The sequence below is a fragment of the Rhinolophus sinicus genome, chromosome X (assembly GCF_036562045.2).
Source record: "Rhinolophus sinicus isolate RSC01 chromosome X, ASM3656204v1, whole genome shotgun sequence".
Taxonomy (NCBI): Eukaryota; Metazoa; Chordata; class Mammalia; order Chiroptera; family Rhinolophidae; genus Rhinolophus; species Rhinolophus sinicus.
In genome coordinates this window covers 38,880,855-38,898,856 of record NC_133768.1, presented here as the reverse complement: position 1 = coordinate 38,898,856, position 18,002 = coordinate 38,880,855, and the positions used below count along the sequence as shown (strand labels likewise).

Sequence of the window (18,002 nt, the reverse complement as noted above, 5' to 3'; positions counted from 1 at the left end):
TAAAATAAAATAGTCAAAAGACACTGGCACATTACTAGAGTCCCACTCAGTCATCAACAATTGGTCCAGTTCATCTCCCAAAGCAACTCAGGTTTGCAGGCTTCCGTTCCAATTTGTCAGTAGGAGGGGTCTTAGCAACATATGGCTTCATTCTTTCAGGCATCCGGTATGACTAAGAGACAATCTCATATCTTGCTCTGAGCCTCCCAGGGCACCAATGTAATGGATTTTCCTTGTTGCATAACACATTTATTCATTCTTTTACTCTCAGCTTATTGCTTCTCTCCATTTATTAATGAATTTGACACAAACGTTTCCACCTTTGGAAGGGACAACTGGTTTGGCCACTGTGTGAGAAAGGAAGTCACGCTTCCTGCATGGTCCCTATTGATGCCACATATGGGAGAGCTTGTTACTATTCCTTGGGGACAAAAGTCTTGACTCCATAATCATTTTTTTCTGACACCACCTTGGCAGGGGTTTGGCATGACTTTTAGAGCCTGTTGAGGGTAAAAATATAAGCTCCCCACTTGGCATGTATTAGTGTGGGTGGGCGTTGGGCTACATTTTTTGTCTATACTGTTTGGATGCAATAAAGCAACTATTTTCTAAAAGTTTCCTGGTTCTTTGACTAGAGAAAGCAGGGTCTTCTTTCTTGTCTGGGCTCATTGGCATTCCCAGGTTGCCAGGTTCTCTAGCATAGTCTCAGATACATGAGGCAGAAAGAAAACTCATGGAACTCACCAGTGTGCGCTTTTTGGGGTCCTGAGGTCCCTAGCCAATCTGCCTTCTACACGCCACCTTTCAGAGTCATCTTGTTTGTTTAAGGAGGGCACAGCTCACAGTGGCCCATGCGGTAACCTTGGTGCTACCAGCACTGTGCTCTAACCAACTGAGCTTGTTTTATAAATATCATTTCCAGGTTGTTGTTGTGTTATTGTTGTTGTTGTTGTTGTTGTACTTAATGACAGGAGTAGGGAAACGTGCATCTACTCCATTTTCCCTGAAGTGGAAGTCCTGTATTTGGGCCTTTTTTATGTTTTCCATGTCTCGACTAGCTTCCTGAGCATGTGGAATACATTTATAATAAGTTTTTAAATATCCTTGTCTGCTAATTCTAATATTTGTATAGGTTCTGGGTTGGTTGATCACATGATCATTCTCATTATGTGTTCTGTTTTCCTACCTATTTGCATGCCTGGTAATATTTGATTGATTGTAAATTTAACTTTGTTGGGTACTGGATATTTATGCATTTATATAAATTATCTTGAATTTTGTTCTGGGAAACAACTGAGTTACTTGGAAACAGTTGGATTCTTACAGGTCTTGCTTCCAAAATCCTTCTAGGTGTATCTAATTATTCCCCACTAGTGAGGCAATAGCTTCCTGAATTCTCTACCCAATGCCCTATTTTTCCAGTCTGGCTGGTGAGAACAGGCATGATTCCCAACCCCGTGTGAGCATCAGACATCATTTCCTCTTATCCTTTCAGATGGTTCTCTCCCTGGCTTCAGTTAGTTTCCTCACACACGTGCTGATGGGTACTCTATTAAATACTCAAGGAGGACCCTAGGCAAATTACCAAGGTCTTCTCTCTGTGCAGTTTTCTCCACTCTGGTGGTGTGTCCTATGAATTCTAGCTGCCTTGTTCTCCCTAGACTCACAGTATCCTCTCAACTCAGGGAATTCCCCAGTCTTTTCCTCAGTTCCCCCTCTCTGTGTAGTGCCCTGGAAACTCTCTCAAGGAAGTATGCTGACCAATCACAGGGTTAACTTCATTTGCTTCCCTGTTCTCAGGGATCACTGTTCTTCACTGCCTGATATCCAATGTCTTAAAGCCCATTTAAAAATATATTTTGTCTGTTTTTTGCTTTGTCTGTTTCAGGCATAAGGGTAAATCCAGTCCCTATGACTCCATTTTGGCTGCAAAAGTCACAGGAACAAATTTATAAATGTGGAGATTTGTCAGTGGAGTAACAGACATATTCGAGTAGCTGTGATTTTTATGAGTGGGAAATATTATAACCTGGGTTTGAGACAAGTACGCCAATGAACTTGTATCTATGAATGGGGAACTTGTATTTATTAAATGCTCATCAGTGTAACATATATTGAGAAGTATTTAAGAAAGGGGAGATATGTCAATGTAAGCTGTCAATGAAAGATATTCTCCAGTAGGTAAAAATTGTATGAATATGTTCGACTGAGATTTTCAATGTAAAAATTTCCAATAGTCAGGTATTTGCAAATCAGATCTGTAAATTGGGTTGTGAATGAGAAACGTGCCCTTGTTGAGTATTTAAGACTAAAGAGATTTGTCTCCTGTCATCATCAGTGGAGTTCTACCTGGGGGCAGGTGGTTATGAATGTAGATCCTGGTAAATGTGGAGCTGTGAAACAGAGATATATTGATAGGTGTATATGAGTGGGGAGATATACAATAGGTAATGCCAATGGGGTATATACCAACAAGGGTGTTTATGATGGGTGTATTTGTAAAATGAGCTGGGCAACAGAACATATGCCAATAAGCAGATGTTTAAAATGTAAGGCAATTTGTCACCAAAAGGCATAAATGAGTTGTACCATCAGATGGATATTTAAGAATATAGAGGTTTATAATGGTGGTCACTTTAGAATAAGGAACATAATCATTAACATGGTAATAACTACGTATAGTGCCAGGTGGGTACTGTTGAATAACTATGACCTACACTTGAAACTAATATAATACAGTATGTTAGCTATGTTTTAATAAAAATCTTTTCTAAGGAAAGCCTATAGAGATATTTCAATCACCAAGAAACAATGAAATACATATTATAGGGGTTACTTATAAAAAGAGAGATTTTCAACAGGGGTTATAAATAAGAAATATGCCAATGGGTATTTATGAATAAGATTTTCCGATGGCAGACATCAACAGGTGATATGTCAAAGGTTTTTATTTCTCAGTGAGAAGATTTGTCAAAGGGACTCACAAATGGAGATATTTTAATGGGCACTTTTGATTGGGGTGATTTTTTTCCCAACAGGTTAATGAATGAAAGATTTGCCAATGGGAAGGTATTTATGAAAGGAGATTTGCCAGTGGGATCATTAATGGAAATATGCCAGTGGGATATTTTTTAATAAGAAGATCATACAAAATTGGTTACAGTAGGCAGAATTCTAAGAATGATCTCCAGTATCCCTCTCATCTTTATATAAACTTCTCCCCTTAAATGTGGGTGGAACCTGTGAATATGATGAAATATAACTCCATGATTATAACAAAAGGGATGTTGCAAATGTAATTAAGGTTGCTAATCTGTTGACCTTAAAATAGGGACATTATCCAAGTGAGCCTAATCTAATTGAGGTCATGAGCCCTTCAAAAATGTCAAGGTTTCTCCTCCTGGTGGCAGAGGAGGACGTCAGAGAAACTGGAAGCATGAGAACCTTTGGCTCTACCTAATTGGCTTCAAAGACAGGCCCACATGGTGAGGCACGCAGTTGACCTCTAGAAGCAGAGAAGCACTGGCTGTCAGCCAGCAAAGAAATGGGAAGCCCAGTGCTACAACTGCAAGGAACTGAATTGCCAATAACCTGAATAAGCTTGGAAATGGATTCTTCCTGAGAGCCTCCAGGTAAGAGTCCAGTGTGGCAACACTCTGACTTTGGTTTTGAGCGATTATTAAGCAGAGAACCCAGCCAAGCTCACTTGGACTTCTGATGTACAGAACTGTGAGATAATAAATGGATGTTGCTTTAGATTGCTAAGTTGTAGTCATTTGTTACACAGCAATCGAAAACTAATACGGTACTTGCCAGCTGGGAATTTGTGAAAGAGGGGATATGCCACACAGAAGACAGGGGACTTTTCAAGAAAATAATTTACAAAGAGCTTGGGGATTTCTCATCTGTAATCGTGGCAACAGTAGAGATTTATAAACATGGGGATTTGTCCACAGTGAGGACCACATAATGGGGAACTGTTATGGGTTGAATTGTGTCCTCCAAGAAGATACATTGAAGTCCTAACCCTCATCACCTCAAAATGTGACCTTACTTGGAAATAGGAACAAGAACATTATCACTTTGGGGATGGTTGTCCTCATACGCCTTTGAAAACATTGGTATTTATCAGTGGAATTTTCACACTACAAATTAGTGTATAAGCATCATCATCAGAAGAAGAAAAACATTACAATGAGCATATTGAATATTTGTATTGTCTTTGGGAGACAGTGTCAAAATCATGAGTTAAAGTGCCAAGGTGCAAGAAATTATTACTATTATTATACATTATTTCCAATATTGTAAATTATCATTCCTAATAAAACATTATTTGCAGTATTGTAAGCAATCATTAGTAGGAGTTATCACTACTGAGTTATAAATTAAATTATATTTACCATTACTATTACTAGCAATGCAGACAGCTGTGTGCCAATCACTGTTTTAAGCACTTTACATATATAGCTTAATTTAATATTCACTCTATCCCTATGAGTTAATAAGCATTATTTTATCCCCATTTTACAGATGGAGAAACTGAGGCATAGATAATATGATTTCCCCAAAGACACACAGCTAGGACAAGGAAAAGGCAAGATGTCTTTTTTTCTCAAAATGCAAGCAGGCACTAATCAAAATTTTTTTCTTCATGACCTCGTTAAATTTTTTAAAATATTTTTTTTAACTTTATTGAGATGCAATTCACCTACAGTAAAATGTATCCATTTAATGTGACGATGAAATTAATTTTAGTATATTCACAGAGTTGTGCAACTTCAGAGTATTTTCATCATCCCCAAAAGAAATCCCACACCCATAAGCAGTCATTCTCCATTTCTCCCACTTCGTCCTACCCCAGCCCTAGACAACCACTAATCTACTTTCTGTCTCCATAGTTTTGCCTATTCTGGACATTTCATATAAATGGAATCATACAATATGTGGCCTTTTGTCACTGGTTTCTCTCAAGTAACATATTTTCAAAATTAATCCATGTTGTAGCGTGTCAGAATTTCCTTCCTTCTTAAGCCTGAATAATATTCCATCATATGGATATACCACATTTTCATTATCCATTCAGCAGTTGATGAACATTTGGGTTGTTTCCACTTTGGGGCTACTGTGAATAATGTTGCTGTGAACATTTGTGCGTAAGTTTTTGTGTGGACATATATTTTCATTTCCTTGGGTGGATACCCAGGAGTGAAATTTCTGGATCATGTGGTAACTATGTTTAACATTTTGAGAAACTTCCAAACTGCTTTCCAAAACAGGTACACCACTTTAAATTCCACCAGTAATGTAAGATGGGTCTAGTTTTTACACATGCTCATCACTTCTTACTGTCTTTTTTATTCTAGCCATACTAGTAAGTGTGAAGTGGTATCTCATGGTTTTGATTTGCATTTCCCTGATGCCTAATGATACTGAGCAGCTTTTCACATGCTTGGGCCATTTGTACGTCTCATTTGGAGAAATATTTATTCAGATCCCTTGCCCATTTTTAAGTTGAGTTAATCCATTTTTATTATTGAGTTATAAGAATTCTTTATATATTCTGGATACAAATCCCTTAGCAGATATATGATTTGCAAATATTTTCTTCCAGTCTGTGGAGTGACTTCTTACTTTCTTGATAATATCATTTGTAGCATAAAAGCTTTTAATTTTGATGAAATCCAATTTACCTCCCTTTTTTGTATTATAGTGTGTGCTTTTGATGTTGCCTGTCTAGAAATTAAATCACTGTTAGTAATATTACACATGAAGTTATTATGAATTTTGTGTTTTGACTTAAAAAATATCCAAGGGGCAAATACAGCTATGGAGCATCCTCCAACCCAGCACAGACCTCAGAAGGATTTGGGGTAGGGACTGTGAGGCCCATTTTTTAGGGAGAAATACTGACGCTCGGGTGAAGGAAGGGCCAGCCCCCAGGCTACCCTCACAGGACTGTCACCCCCACCTGCTTCCTCAGCCATCAGAGTCTCTCCCAAGCAAAGAGTCACACACAGACACATCAAATGCTGGATCAGGGGAAACTTACTTTAGTCACTTTAATGAATTTTCTAGAAGGATAATGGGAGGAAATGTAGTGACTCTAGATATCCTGCCAGGAGCCACACCAGGACTCTGAAGAAGGCAGCTTCTCTGTAGGGTCTACTCCTCCATGACAGCCACAACTAAAGGGATCTACCTGGAGGGAAGGTGCTCCCGCTGCAGGCTGAGACTCCCACTTGCTATTTAATGCTCCCGGCCACATCCAGTGCATATAACAGTCCTTGGTGTTGAGAAACAATTGGAGAAACCAGAAAATAGGCAGAAGGAAGAACTGTGAACATATGCACAATTGAGGTAACAACTGGGAGGGTGAGGTAACCTATTTCAGGTATTGGGGAACAGCTAGAAGCAGCAGCAACAGTCTGTGCTTCCAGACAATAGGCCAGGGCTGAGGAAACATCCCAGGACACTAGAAAGTAGCCATACGGGGCAGCCAGTTAGCTCAGTTGGTAGCTCAGTTGGTTAGAGCATTGTGCTAATTACACCAAGGTTGCCTGTTCGATCCCCTTATGGGCCACTGTGAGCTGCACCCTCCTTAAAAAAAAATGAAAGAAAAAAAGTAGCCATACGGACCAAGGAACATTCACTGAAGTGATGTGAACAATCAGAGAGCTTATCAAAAAGCCAGAAGGCCAGAGAATAGTCCTCGTACTTAATGGACAGCCAGAGAGAGTCTAGAACAGCTAAATGGAAGAGGAAACCGTCACTAAATGTCATGCAATAGCCAGAAACACCTACGTAGGACACAGCCAGAGAGATAAGGGAACAATCTCAAGCTGAGGGAACACCCAGAGAAACAAAGAAACAACTGGAGGGACAAGGGGACAGTTTCTGGGCTTGAGGAATAGCGGGATTGTCAAACATCTGGAGAGACCACAAAACAGTCCTGGCATTTGGAAGCTGGAGAGGGACTACAAAACAGCCAGAGCAACAGAGGATAGACCCTGAGGATCAGGCCACAGCCCAAAAGACAAAGAACTAGTCTCTGAAGTGCAGGCAAAAGAAAAACAAGAAAGCAGTCTGAAGGCCTGGGAACCACCAGAATCCAAGGAATAATTGCAGGGATTGAAAGAACAGCCAACAAACCAACGTACAGAGATCAGGGAACAATAACTGTTCCTAATATAGGGTCATCAGAAACTGTGGGGAGTAATCACAAAGATCAAAGACACTATACTGATGACTAACAGGAATTCAACAGACACAATCATTGGAGCTAATATAGTGCCAGCAGAAATGGCTCTAAGGCAATCAGGCAAGAGAAAAAAATAAAAGGCATCCAAATTGGGAATGAAAAAGTAAAATTGTCACTCTTTGCAGATGACATGATGCTATATATAGAAAACCCTAAAGACTCCACCAAAAAGCTATTAGAAACAATCAACAAATACAGTAAAGTTGCCGGCTACAAAATCAACGTACAAAAGTCCATTGCATTCCTATATACTAATAATGAAATCTCAGAAAGAGAAATAAGAAAAAACAATTCCTTTTGCAATTGCAGCAAAAAGAACAAAATACCTAGAAATAAACTTTAAGGATGTGAAAGACCTATATGCTGAAAAGTATAAGACATTTTAAAAAGAAATTGAAGAAGACAAAGAAATGGAAAGACATTCCGTGCTCATGGATTGGAAGAATCAGCATAGTTAAAATGGCCATATTACCCAAAGCAATATACAGATTTAATGCAATCCCCATCAAAATCCCAATGGCATATTTTAAAGAAATAGAACAAAAAATCATCAGACTTGTTTGGAACCACAAAAGACCCCGAATAGCCAAAGCAATCTTAAGAAAAAAGAACAATGCTGGAGGTATCACACTCCCTGACTTTGGCTTGTACTACAGGGCTATAATAATCAAAACAGCATGGTATTGGCAGAAAAACAGACACATAGACCAGTGGAATAGAATTGAGAACCCAGAAATAAAACCACATAAATATGGACAGATAATTTTTGACAAAGAAGCAAAAAACATGCAATGGAGGAAAGACAGCCTCTTCAATAAACGGTGCTGGGAGAATTGGATAGCCACGTGCAAAAGAATGAAACTGGACTGCTATCTGTCACCATGTACCAAAATTAATACAAAATGCATCAAAGACTTAAGCATGAGACCTGACACAATAAACTGCATAGAAGAAAACATAGGTACTAAACTTATGGACCTTGGATTCAAAGAGCATTTTATGAATTTGACTCCAAAGACAAGGGAAGTAAAAGCTAAAATAAACGAATGGGACTACATGAAACTTAAAAGCTTCTGCACAGCAAAAGAAACCATCGACAAAATAAAGAGGCAAGCAACTGAATGGGAGATTTTTGCAAACAGTGCCTCCGATAAGGGGCTAATATCCAAAATATATAAGGAACTCATGCAACTCAACAACAAAAAAACAAACAACCCAATTGAAAAATGGGCAGAGGACCTGAAGAGACATTTCTCCAAAGAGGACATACAAATGGCAAATAGACATATGAAAAAATGCTCAACATCATTAATCATCAGAGAAATGCAAATAAAAATCACAATGAGATATCACCTCACCCCAGTCAGAATGGCTATCATCAACAAGACAAATAGTAGCAAGTGTTGGAGAGGCTGTGGAGAAAAAGGAACCCTCATACACTGTTGGTGGGAATGCAGACTGGTGCAGCGCTATGGAAGGCAGTGTGGAGGTTCCTCAAAAAATTACGAATAGAATTACCATATGACCCAGCAATCCCTCTCCTGGGTATCTACCCAAAAAATCTGAAAACATTTATCCATAAAGACACATGTGCTCCAATGTTCATTGCAGCTTTGTTTACGGTGACCAAGACATGGAAACAACCAAAATGTCCTTCGATAGATGAATGGATAAAGAAGTTGTGGTATATATACACAATGGAATACTATTCAGCGGTAAGAAAACATAAAATAGGACCATTTGTGACAACATGGATGGATCTTGAGAGTATAATGCTAAGCGAAATAAGTCAGACAGAAAAAGCAGAGAACCATATGATTTCACTGATATGTGGTATATCAAACTGAAAACAACAAAAGAACGAGACAAATAATTGAAGAAACAAAAACTCATAGACACAGACAATAGTTTAGTGGTCACCAGAGGGTAAGGGGGGAGGGAGTGGTAGATGAGGGTAAAGGGGATCAAATATATGGTGATGGAAGGAGAACTGACTCTGGGTGGTTGTCATGCAGGGCCGCCTGCGGGGTCTCAGCTCCCGCTCCCCACATAAGAACTCAGAATGTGACTAGGCCAAAAAGGAACACCCACGGAGCCATAGATAGGGGAGTCATACCACTATAGTCTCAACGGCAGCTGGGTTGGAGACACAGGAGGCAGGAGCCACACGATCCGCCACCCTCATTGCATTGCTTGCAGGCTCAGCCACCATCTTCTTGCAAGCCCCCATTTTTCTGCTAGCGTAGCCACAGCCGTTATATTAGTGGCCAATGGCTCACTGGTTACAGCTGACGGCCAACTAGCCACAGCTGATGGCCATCCAATCACAGTTGATGGCCATTTACTACCTGAGCCAGCACCTTTCTATGTGAGGCTGAGAGCCTAGAAACTGCTTTCTGGGGCTCTGCCCCCACACTCCACCCCTACAGGCTCTCGCCTCACAATCTACGCGACAAGCGTCTTCCGCGAGGGGCCCTGTGCGAGGAGCCTGAAGGTGAATGCAATATCCTGGACACAGCCAGGCTCTCTGGGCACAGCCAGGATTTCTCAGGGCACCACCAGTACTTCTAGGCACAGCCAGACTTCCTGGACTTCTTAGGGTACCACTAGTTTCCCCGGGCACAGCTAGGGTTTCTCAGGGCACCGCCACTCTCTCTGGGCACAGCCAGACTTCCTGGACACAGTGTACCCTGCTTGCTGCGCCATGTGTCGTGCAGGGTGTAATGCGGGGTCTCGGCTCCCACTCCCCGCACGACACCTGTGTTACTGTGCAGGGAGAGAGAGCAGAGACCCCGCATGACACCCTGTATGACAGTGGTGAACACACAATGGGATTTATACATGATGTAATACAGAATCGTACACCTGAAATCTATGTAACTTTACTAACAATTGTCACCCCAACAAACTTTAATTTTAAAAAAAGAAATGACTCTAAGGACTCATTGGGGTGCAAGACACTGTACTGGTGATTAATACAGCATCATCTGAAACCATAAAGGGCTCTAATGTAGGGTAGGCTCTAATGAAACCCAGGCATTATTCTGGGGCTCACGAGGTCAATATATTGTACTAGTTAGTGGATAATGAAGGACCAACATCTACAAGGATGGGGATTGTGCATAGGCTGATGCTGGGATGGAGAAAACCACTTTAGTGGTGGCTAATGGCTAATCAGCAGAGTGATAACGTAGGGTCAGCAGACACGACTGATTTTTTATGAAGATCAAAGACACTACTTGTGACCAAGAGTACAAACACCATGATGACACTAATTCACGTAGGGTCAGCAACAGCTATCATGACTGAGACACATGAGGTAAAGACTACACTAATGGCTGGTAGATAGCAGTCAGTGTTGAGGTTAATAGAGGGTTGGCATACACAGTGATGGGCTCTAAGGTATGGTCAGTAAGCACTGATCTGGGCCATCACAGCATTCAGACACTATATTAGTGGCTAATGGGGGATCAACAAGCACGGTGATGAGGCACAGGGAGCAGGGTCAGCAACACTGTGATTGACTTATGAGAGTCAAGGACACTGTACTCATGACTAACAGGTGGTCAGCAAGGGGAGCTTAAAGTGGAATCAGCAGATACTAGGCTGGAAGCTCCCAGAGGTGTCTCTGCTCTTGCGGATAACTGGGGATCGGCAGAGTGATGGCAGCTAAGGTAGGTTCAGCAAATACATGCTGGAGTCACACAGATGTCAAAGAAATGATACTGTTGGCTAATGGAGGATCAACAGATAACATAATGGGGGCTAATGTGGGGTCAGCAGGCTCCACTCAGGCCTCAATGGGTCAAAGACACAGAACTAGTGGCTAAAGGGGGTGATTCCACAGATATAATAATTCGACAATGATAAGGACCAAAAACATAGTGATGGGCTCTCAAGGAGTTCACACTCTGTACTGGTGACTAATGAATCAGAAGACATTAATGTGTGGTCAGCAGATACATTGAGAGGCCATAATATAAGGTCAGAAGACACAGTTATGGGGACTGTTTTAAAGAAAGCAGACACTGCTGGATCCTCAGGTTAAAAAAACTTGAAGCTCGGTAAATGGCAGATCAGAAGATAGCCTGACAAGGTCTTGTGAGTTCTGCAGACATTACGATGGGGCTCAGGAGGATCAAAGTCATCATACTGGTGGCAAATTGTGGAATAGCAAATATTGGTGCAATTGTGCTGTGCTATGGGTTTATGGGGGTCAAAGACACTGTACTGGTGACTAATAAAAAATCAGCAGACACAGCGATGGGATCTAATGGAAGATGAGCAGAGACTGTGATTAAAACTTGTTGGGTTAAACATATTGTACGGTGGTAGCCAATGGGGGATCAACAGACAAAATGGTGAGGACCAACCAACATGGGGTCAGACAGACACTACACTAGGTCTAAAGGAAGGTGATAAGACACATCGCTGTGAACTAATGGGAGGTCAGTGGTCACCATGCTGAGTCTGAAGGAGGGCAAAAAGGCATGATACTGAGTTAATGGAGGGAGAATCATCAGTCACTAAGCTGGAGGCTAAAGGAGTGAAAAGACACTATGCTGTCAGCAAAAATTGCAACGGGTCTCAGACTTATCGGGGTGATCATTTCCTAAGTTATAGAAATGTCTAATCACTATATTGTATAGCTGAAACTAATGTAATACTGTATGCCAACCATAATTGAAAAATAAAAAAATTTAAAAACTAATGAACTGGACACTTCAAAATGGTTCAAACTGTGAATCTTACGTGCATTTTATATCAATTTTGTCTCAGCACAAAACTGTAAAACCAAAACAATTTAATGGCAGCTAAAAGGGGTAGTGAGACATGATGCTATGAGCATCATAATGGAGGGGGCTCAGCAGATTCTGCTGGAGCAAAAGGTTGCGGTGAGACAAGCTGTTGTGAGCTACTGGTAGATCAGCAGTGTGCTCTAGGCTAAAGGAGGTGATATGAATTGCCGTAAGCTCATGGGGTGTTAGTAGACACTGCTGACATGTCAGGGGGGTAAAAACTACAGGCAGGACTGTGCTTAGGCTATTGGGAGTCAAATACACACAGTAATGTTGACCGGGGGTGATCACCATGTAAGGGATGGTAGCTACCAGCACAACCTGCCATTTCTAAAGGTTTGGGAGGACTAAGTCTCCCATTGCCAATGTGTTTCATCTGATCTAGTGGTCAAGATTCCTGACTTTCTTCCAGGCAGCTCCTCGTGTGGGAACAGGGATCTTTTCACTTTTGTTTTTAAATTTTGAGATATAATTTACACACAATGAGATACACAGATCTTAAGTTTACTCATTTGATGACCATTGTACACACCCATTAACACACACTCCAATCAAGATACAGAATAGGGGCCGGCCCGGTGGCTCAGGCTGTTGGAGCTCCGTGCTCCTAACTCCGAAGGCTGCCAGTTCGATTCCCACATGGGCCAGTGGGCTCTCAACCACAAAGTTGCCAGTTCAACTCCTCGAGTCCCACAAGGGATGGTGGGCTCTGCCCCCTGCAACTAAGATTGAACACGGCACCTTGAGCTGAGCTGCCTCCCGGATGGCTCAGTTGGTTGGAGCGCATCCTCTCAATCACAAGGTTGGCAGTTTCGACTTCCACAAGGGATGGTGGGCTGTGCCCCCTGCAACTAGCAACTGGACCTGGAGCTGAGCTGCACCCTCCACAACTAAGACTGAAAGGACAACAACTTGACTTGGAAAAGTCCTGGAAGTGCACACTGTTCCCCAATAAAGTCCTGTTCCCCTTCCCCAAAAAAAAAAAAAAGATACAGAATAGTTCCATCACCCCTCTTACCCCTTATGAGTTAATTCACACCCCAGAGGCAATCACTGATCTGCTTTATATCACTATAGATTACCTTTATTTATGCTTGACACTTTCCATAATAATTTTAGAATATCACATTTAATGTTTTAAATAGATGGGCTGAGGATTGGAAGAATAGATGAGATGGCATCTTGATAAACTTAATTAATACTTAGTAAATGGGGGTGAGGGCATGCTATATACAAAATGCAGAAAGTATAATATGTATATTCAAGTGTGTGCTGTATTAGGGGCGTCTGATGATTAATTCAAATACCCTGAGTCATAATCATTATGGAATATTCAGGGGATAAAGCAAAACATGTATTTAATTTAGCATCAATTTACTATGGCATAGTGCTACCAAATACTAAAGGTAAAGGATTCACTTTTGCTTATCAAAAAATGTGCAACAGAAAAACATTCTCAGACAAAGTTGAGGTTTGCCACTAATAGACCTCCACTAAAGAAAACTCTCCAGGGGCAGACGGATTGCTCAGTTGGTTAAAGCGCGAGCTCTGGGCAACGGGGCTGCTGGTTCGATTCCCACGTGGGCCAGCAAGCTGCGCCCTCTGCAATTAGAATGAAGTCAATGAGCTTCCACTCAGCTCCCAGGTGGCCAGATGGCTCAGTTGGTTGGAGCGAGGGCTCTCCACAAGGTTGCCGGTTTGACGCCTCAACTCCCGCAAGGGATGGTGGGCTGCACCCCCTGCAACTCACAACAGGCAACTGGACTTGAAGCTGAACGGCACCCTCCACAACTAAGATTGAAAGGACAACAACTTGACTTGGAAAAAGTCCTGGAAGTACACACTGTTCCCCAATAAAGTCCTCTTCTGCTTCCCCAGTAAAAAATCTAAAAAAAAAGAAAAGAAAAGAAAACTCTACAGGCTATTTTTCAGGCAAAGAAGAAAATGGTGCTGGAAGGAATGCAGAAAGGAATAAAAACCAACCAATGTCATGAATATGTGGGTAAAATGAAATGCATGAGGAGGTGTAGATGTGTGTGTGTGTGTGTACATACAGAGATATTACATATACATATGTATGTAAATCCCATTAATACATCACTATATTTTGAAATATAGATGCATATACATGTATCTGAGCAAAGCTTCTTAAAAAGATTAACTTCCAAAGACAATATGTTGGAGAAAACCATAAAATACTATTGAAGGTCAAAAAAGATACATTAAAAAATAAAAAGACAAACCACATTCATGGATGGAAAGGCTTAAAGTCATTTTACAGCTTTCAGATTGGCAACAATTTCAAAGACTGATAGTTAAGTCCTAGTGACTATGTGGGAAAATGTAAACTTTTTCTCAAACTGTTCATGAGAGTGTAAATTAGTACACTTTGGAGGAGGAAAAAATCAATTATTTAATAGAGTTGAAAAACTTCTGTGTTAATCAGAACCCAGCAAGGAGACAGAAACCATATCAGTTATTTTAACAGAGAGAACTTATTATAAAGAATTCTTTTGTGTGTTGTGTGTGTGTGTGTGTGTGTGTGTGTAACAATGCATTTTATTCAAGAATTCTTAACTTGTTATAGTTATCAATCACATAAATGAAAAGACAAAAAGAGAACATTAAAATTATCATGGAGGTAGCAGCTGCAAAAAGCAGCCAGGCAAGGGTAACAAGGGGAAATTAATTAGAAGCCAGGCAAGGGTAACAAGGGAAATTAAAAATTAGAAGGTTGGAGGAGGGGTCTCATATGGCTGGGACTCATACCTCTAAGGAGGTGGCACCAGCCAACTGCTGGTAATGTCTCTAGGGGGTTGCGGTACCATTAGGCTGGAAAACTGCAAACTGGATTAAACTGTTGCTACCACGAGGAACTGCTGCTGCCCCAGTGAAGAAGTAACGCTGGACAGATGAACATGGAGGCCCAACAGGGAGACACTGGCAAGACAGAAATGTGTTTATTGTAGAGTCATGGCCCCAGCCAGTATCACAAAGCACAGTACAGAAAGGGTGGGTACAGAACCGGGGTGCAATAGCTTAATAACTGGCACACTGCTTACACCTCATGACCCATCAGTTCCACTTCTAGATTCAGACACTAAACACAGAAATAATACAAATGTCTTTCACTAGGGAATGGAGACATAAATGAATAAACCAGACCTATATTTATCGACATGGACAGACCTTGGAAAGGTAACATTTCATGAGAAAAGCAAGCTGTAGAAGTTTAAACATAGCGTTATACCTTAAAGTTTTTAAAAGCAATATAGTATTATACATTGCAGAATCCATACTATATTCAAAAAACTCGAGGTAGATTAAAATTCTAAACGTTGAAAGGAAAACCTTAACTTTGGAGGAAAGTAAAGGAGAATACTTTCACCTTGAAACTGACCATATTAAAACATAAAACCTGAGCAGAAGAAAAGAGTTAATAAAATTAAAGAACCAGCCACAGTCTGGAAGAAGGTATTTGTAACACAGATGACTGAAAGGGGATTTTTTATAGTCTCATATATTAAAAAACAACACTTCAACCAAGAGGTAAAACATAAATAGCCCATTAGAAAACAATGAGCAAAAGGATATGAACAGTCAATGCACAGAAGAAAAAACCCAAGTGGGCAATCAACAGAGAGGAAGATGTTTAACCTCACCACTAATTAGGGAAATCCAAATGAAGGGAAAACAACAATGAGCTATCCCCTAAGGGATCAGGACATATTTTCACACCAATGTAGTTAGGAGCCAAATTGTTACAGGTGCACTCTCTGTGCCCTGGTGATCAGATGGTCCAAAGGGCTTGATCAAATATGGTGAGAAGAGTCTTCACCGAGAAGCTTTCTCCATAGTACAAGGCAAGGGCCAGCTTACGTGAGTTCTCTGATGTTCTGTGAGGTGTGCTTTCCGGCAGAAGGCTTTCCCACATTCTTGACATTCAAAAGGTCTCTCTCCTGTGTGAATTCGCTGATGTTCAATGAGGCGTACTTTCAAATAAAAGGCATTTCCGCATTCGCTACATTCATAAGGTTTCTCTCCTGTGTGAGTTTTCTGGTGTTGACGAAGAGATTTCTTCATACTAAAGATTTTTCCACATTCACTGCATTCATAGGGTTTCTCTCCTGAATGCATTCTCTGATGTTCAATGAGGCGTGCTTTGACATAGAAGGCATTACCACATTTATTACATTCATAAGGTTTCTCTCCTGTGTGAATTCGCTGATGTATCCCAAGAGATGAATGCACCCTGAAAGACTTCCCACATTCATTACATTGATAGGGTTTTTCACCTGTGTGAGTTCTCTGGTGATTATTGAGAGTCGTCTTCATTCTGAAGAATTTCCCGCACTCCTCACATTTATAGGGTTTCTCACCTGTATGAGTTCTCTGGTGTTGATTTAGGGATTTCTTTGCACGGAAGTTTTTCCCACAGTCACCACATTCATAGGGTTTCTCCCCAGTGTGAGTTCTCTGGTGTTGGGTAAGGGATATCTTAACGCAAAATTTTCTCCCACATTCACTACATTCATAGGGCTTCTCCCCTGTGTGAGTTCTCTGATGAATTGTGAGGGTTGCCTTCTCAGAAAAGGTTTTTCTACATTCAGTACATTCATAGGGTCTCTCTCCGGTGTGTGTTCTCTGATGGAGGATGAGTTGTGACTTCCTGCCAAAAGATTTCCCACATTCATTACATTCAAAAGGCTTCTCCCCTGTGTGAGTTTTATGATGAGCAATGAGGTATGATCTTGCACTAAAGGTTTTTGCACATTCACCACATTTATAGGGTCTCTCCCCCGTGTGTATTCGCAGATGTTCAGTAAGGTTTGATTTCCTGCAGTAAATTTTCCCACATTCGTGACATTCAAAGTTTTTGTCTCCTGTGTGTGCTCTTTTATGTTCAACAAAGCCCATCTTCTTGTAGAGGACTTTCCCATACCCGTTATATTCAAGAGTTTGATCTGCAGTTTGAATCTTCTGATGCTGAAGGTCGTTATCATGCCTGAGGGCACTACCCCCAACAGAACTGTTGCCACACAGCAGTGAGAGGGAGCCTTTAAAAACAAATCAGATCAGATCATTCTTTCACTCAAAACCCAACAATGGCTTTCCTTGTCACGATATAAAATTAAAGTGCTTAACATAGCCTATAGAACTCTACATAATTTGGAGCCCAGCTAACTTTCTGATATCACCTCTTCACATTCACACCACCCACCCTTAAGCCACACTGGCTTCGTTGCTATTACTGGCATATAACCCTCAGAATAGGCTTGCCACTTACTGATCTCTCTGCCCAGAATATTCAAAATCTGCATGGCTTCATCTCTTTCACGTCACTGATGTGGGAGTCGCAATGTTAATCTCACCAAACAAACTTTCCTGACCACATTCCCTAAAAGCACACATCTCATCACTCTCTAGCCTTCTTATCTTACATTGATTTTTCTTTTCACCATGAAACATTATGTCTCTTTCCATCATTTAGACTTGCAAGCTCCAGGAGAACAGAGATATTAGTTTAGTCACTGCTGGCTCCCCACACCTAGAACATGACCAACATATAGTTGACACTCATCTAAGACTTGGTGGATCATTAAATTAATGCCTGGCAATAGAAGGCATCCAAGGCAATGGAGAGAAGGATGGCAATTGAGAATACTAAAGAGAGAGAGACTAGCTAAGAATAAATGTCTAAGATAAGGCAGGCGGGGATAGATAAGAGTGGTAAATAATCACAAAAATCAAGATAAAATAGGAGCCAGCACTTAGGTGTGTGTATGATATTGCAATGTATGATTTAGACATCTGAAGCATACAGACCTTCTGTCCTCCAGTTTTCAAAGAGCAAGGACCTCTAAATAAAGCCTGAAAAACACTGCCCAAAGATAACCCTAGATATGAATTCCTGGGCTCTTTCTCCCATTTTCCATGTCCGGTTC

The 18,002-nt window shown here is 41.0% G+C and overlaps 1 protein-coding gene across 13 annotated transcripts in view; it reads right to left on the bottom strand.

The window, feature by feature from the left end:
* Positions 1–3,820: 3,820 nt before the first annotated feature.
* Positions 3,821–18,002, bottom strand: part of ZNF157 (zinc finger protein 157) — a 72,728-nt gene continuing 58,546 nt past the window's right edge. For 4 of the 13 annotated variants that reach the window (XM_074324028.1, XM_074324027.1, XM_074324029.1 and 1 more), the window contains 2 exons: positions 15,937–17,114; positions 3,822–14,997 (listed from right to left, as the gene is read on the bottom strand). In XM_074324028.1, the coding sequence (XP_074180129.1) occupies positions 14,866–14,997; positions 15,937–17,114 (1,310 nt within the window). In that variant the 3' untranslated portion in view covers positions 3,822–14,865. Of the gene's footprint in view, positions 17,115–18,002 lie in introns of all 13 variants that reach the window. The other 9 variants (XM_074324021.1, XM_074324022.1, XM_074324020.1 and 6 more) reach the window with 5 other exon arrangements.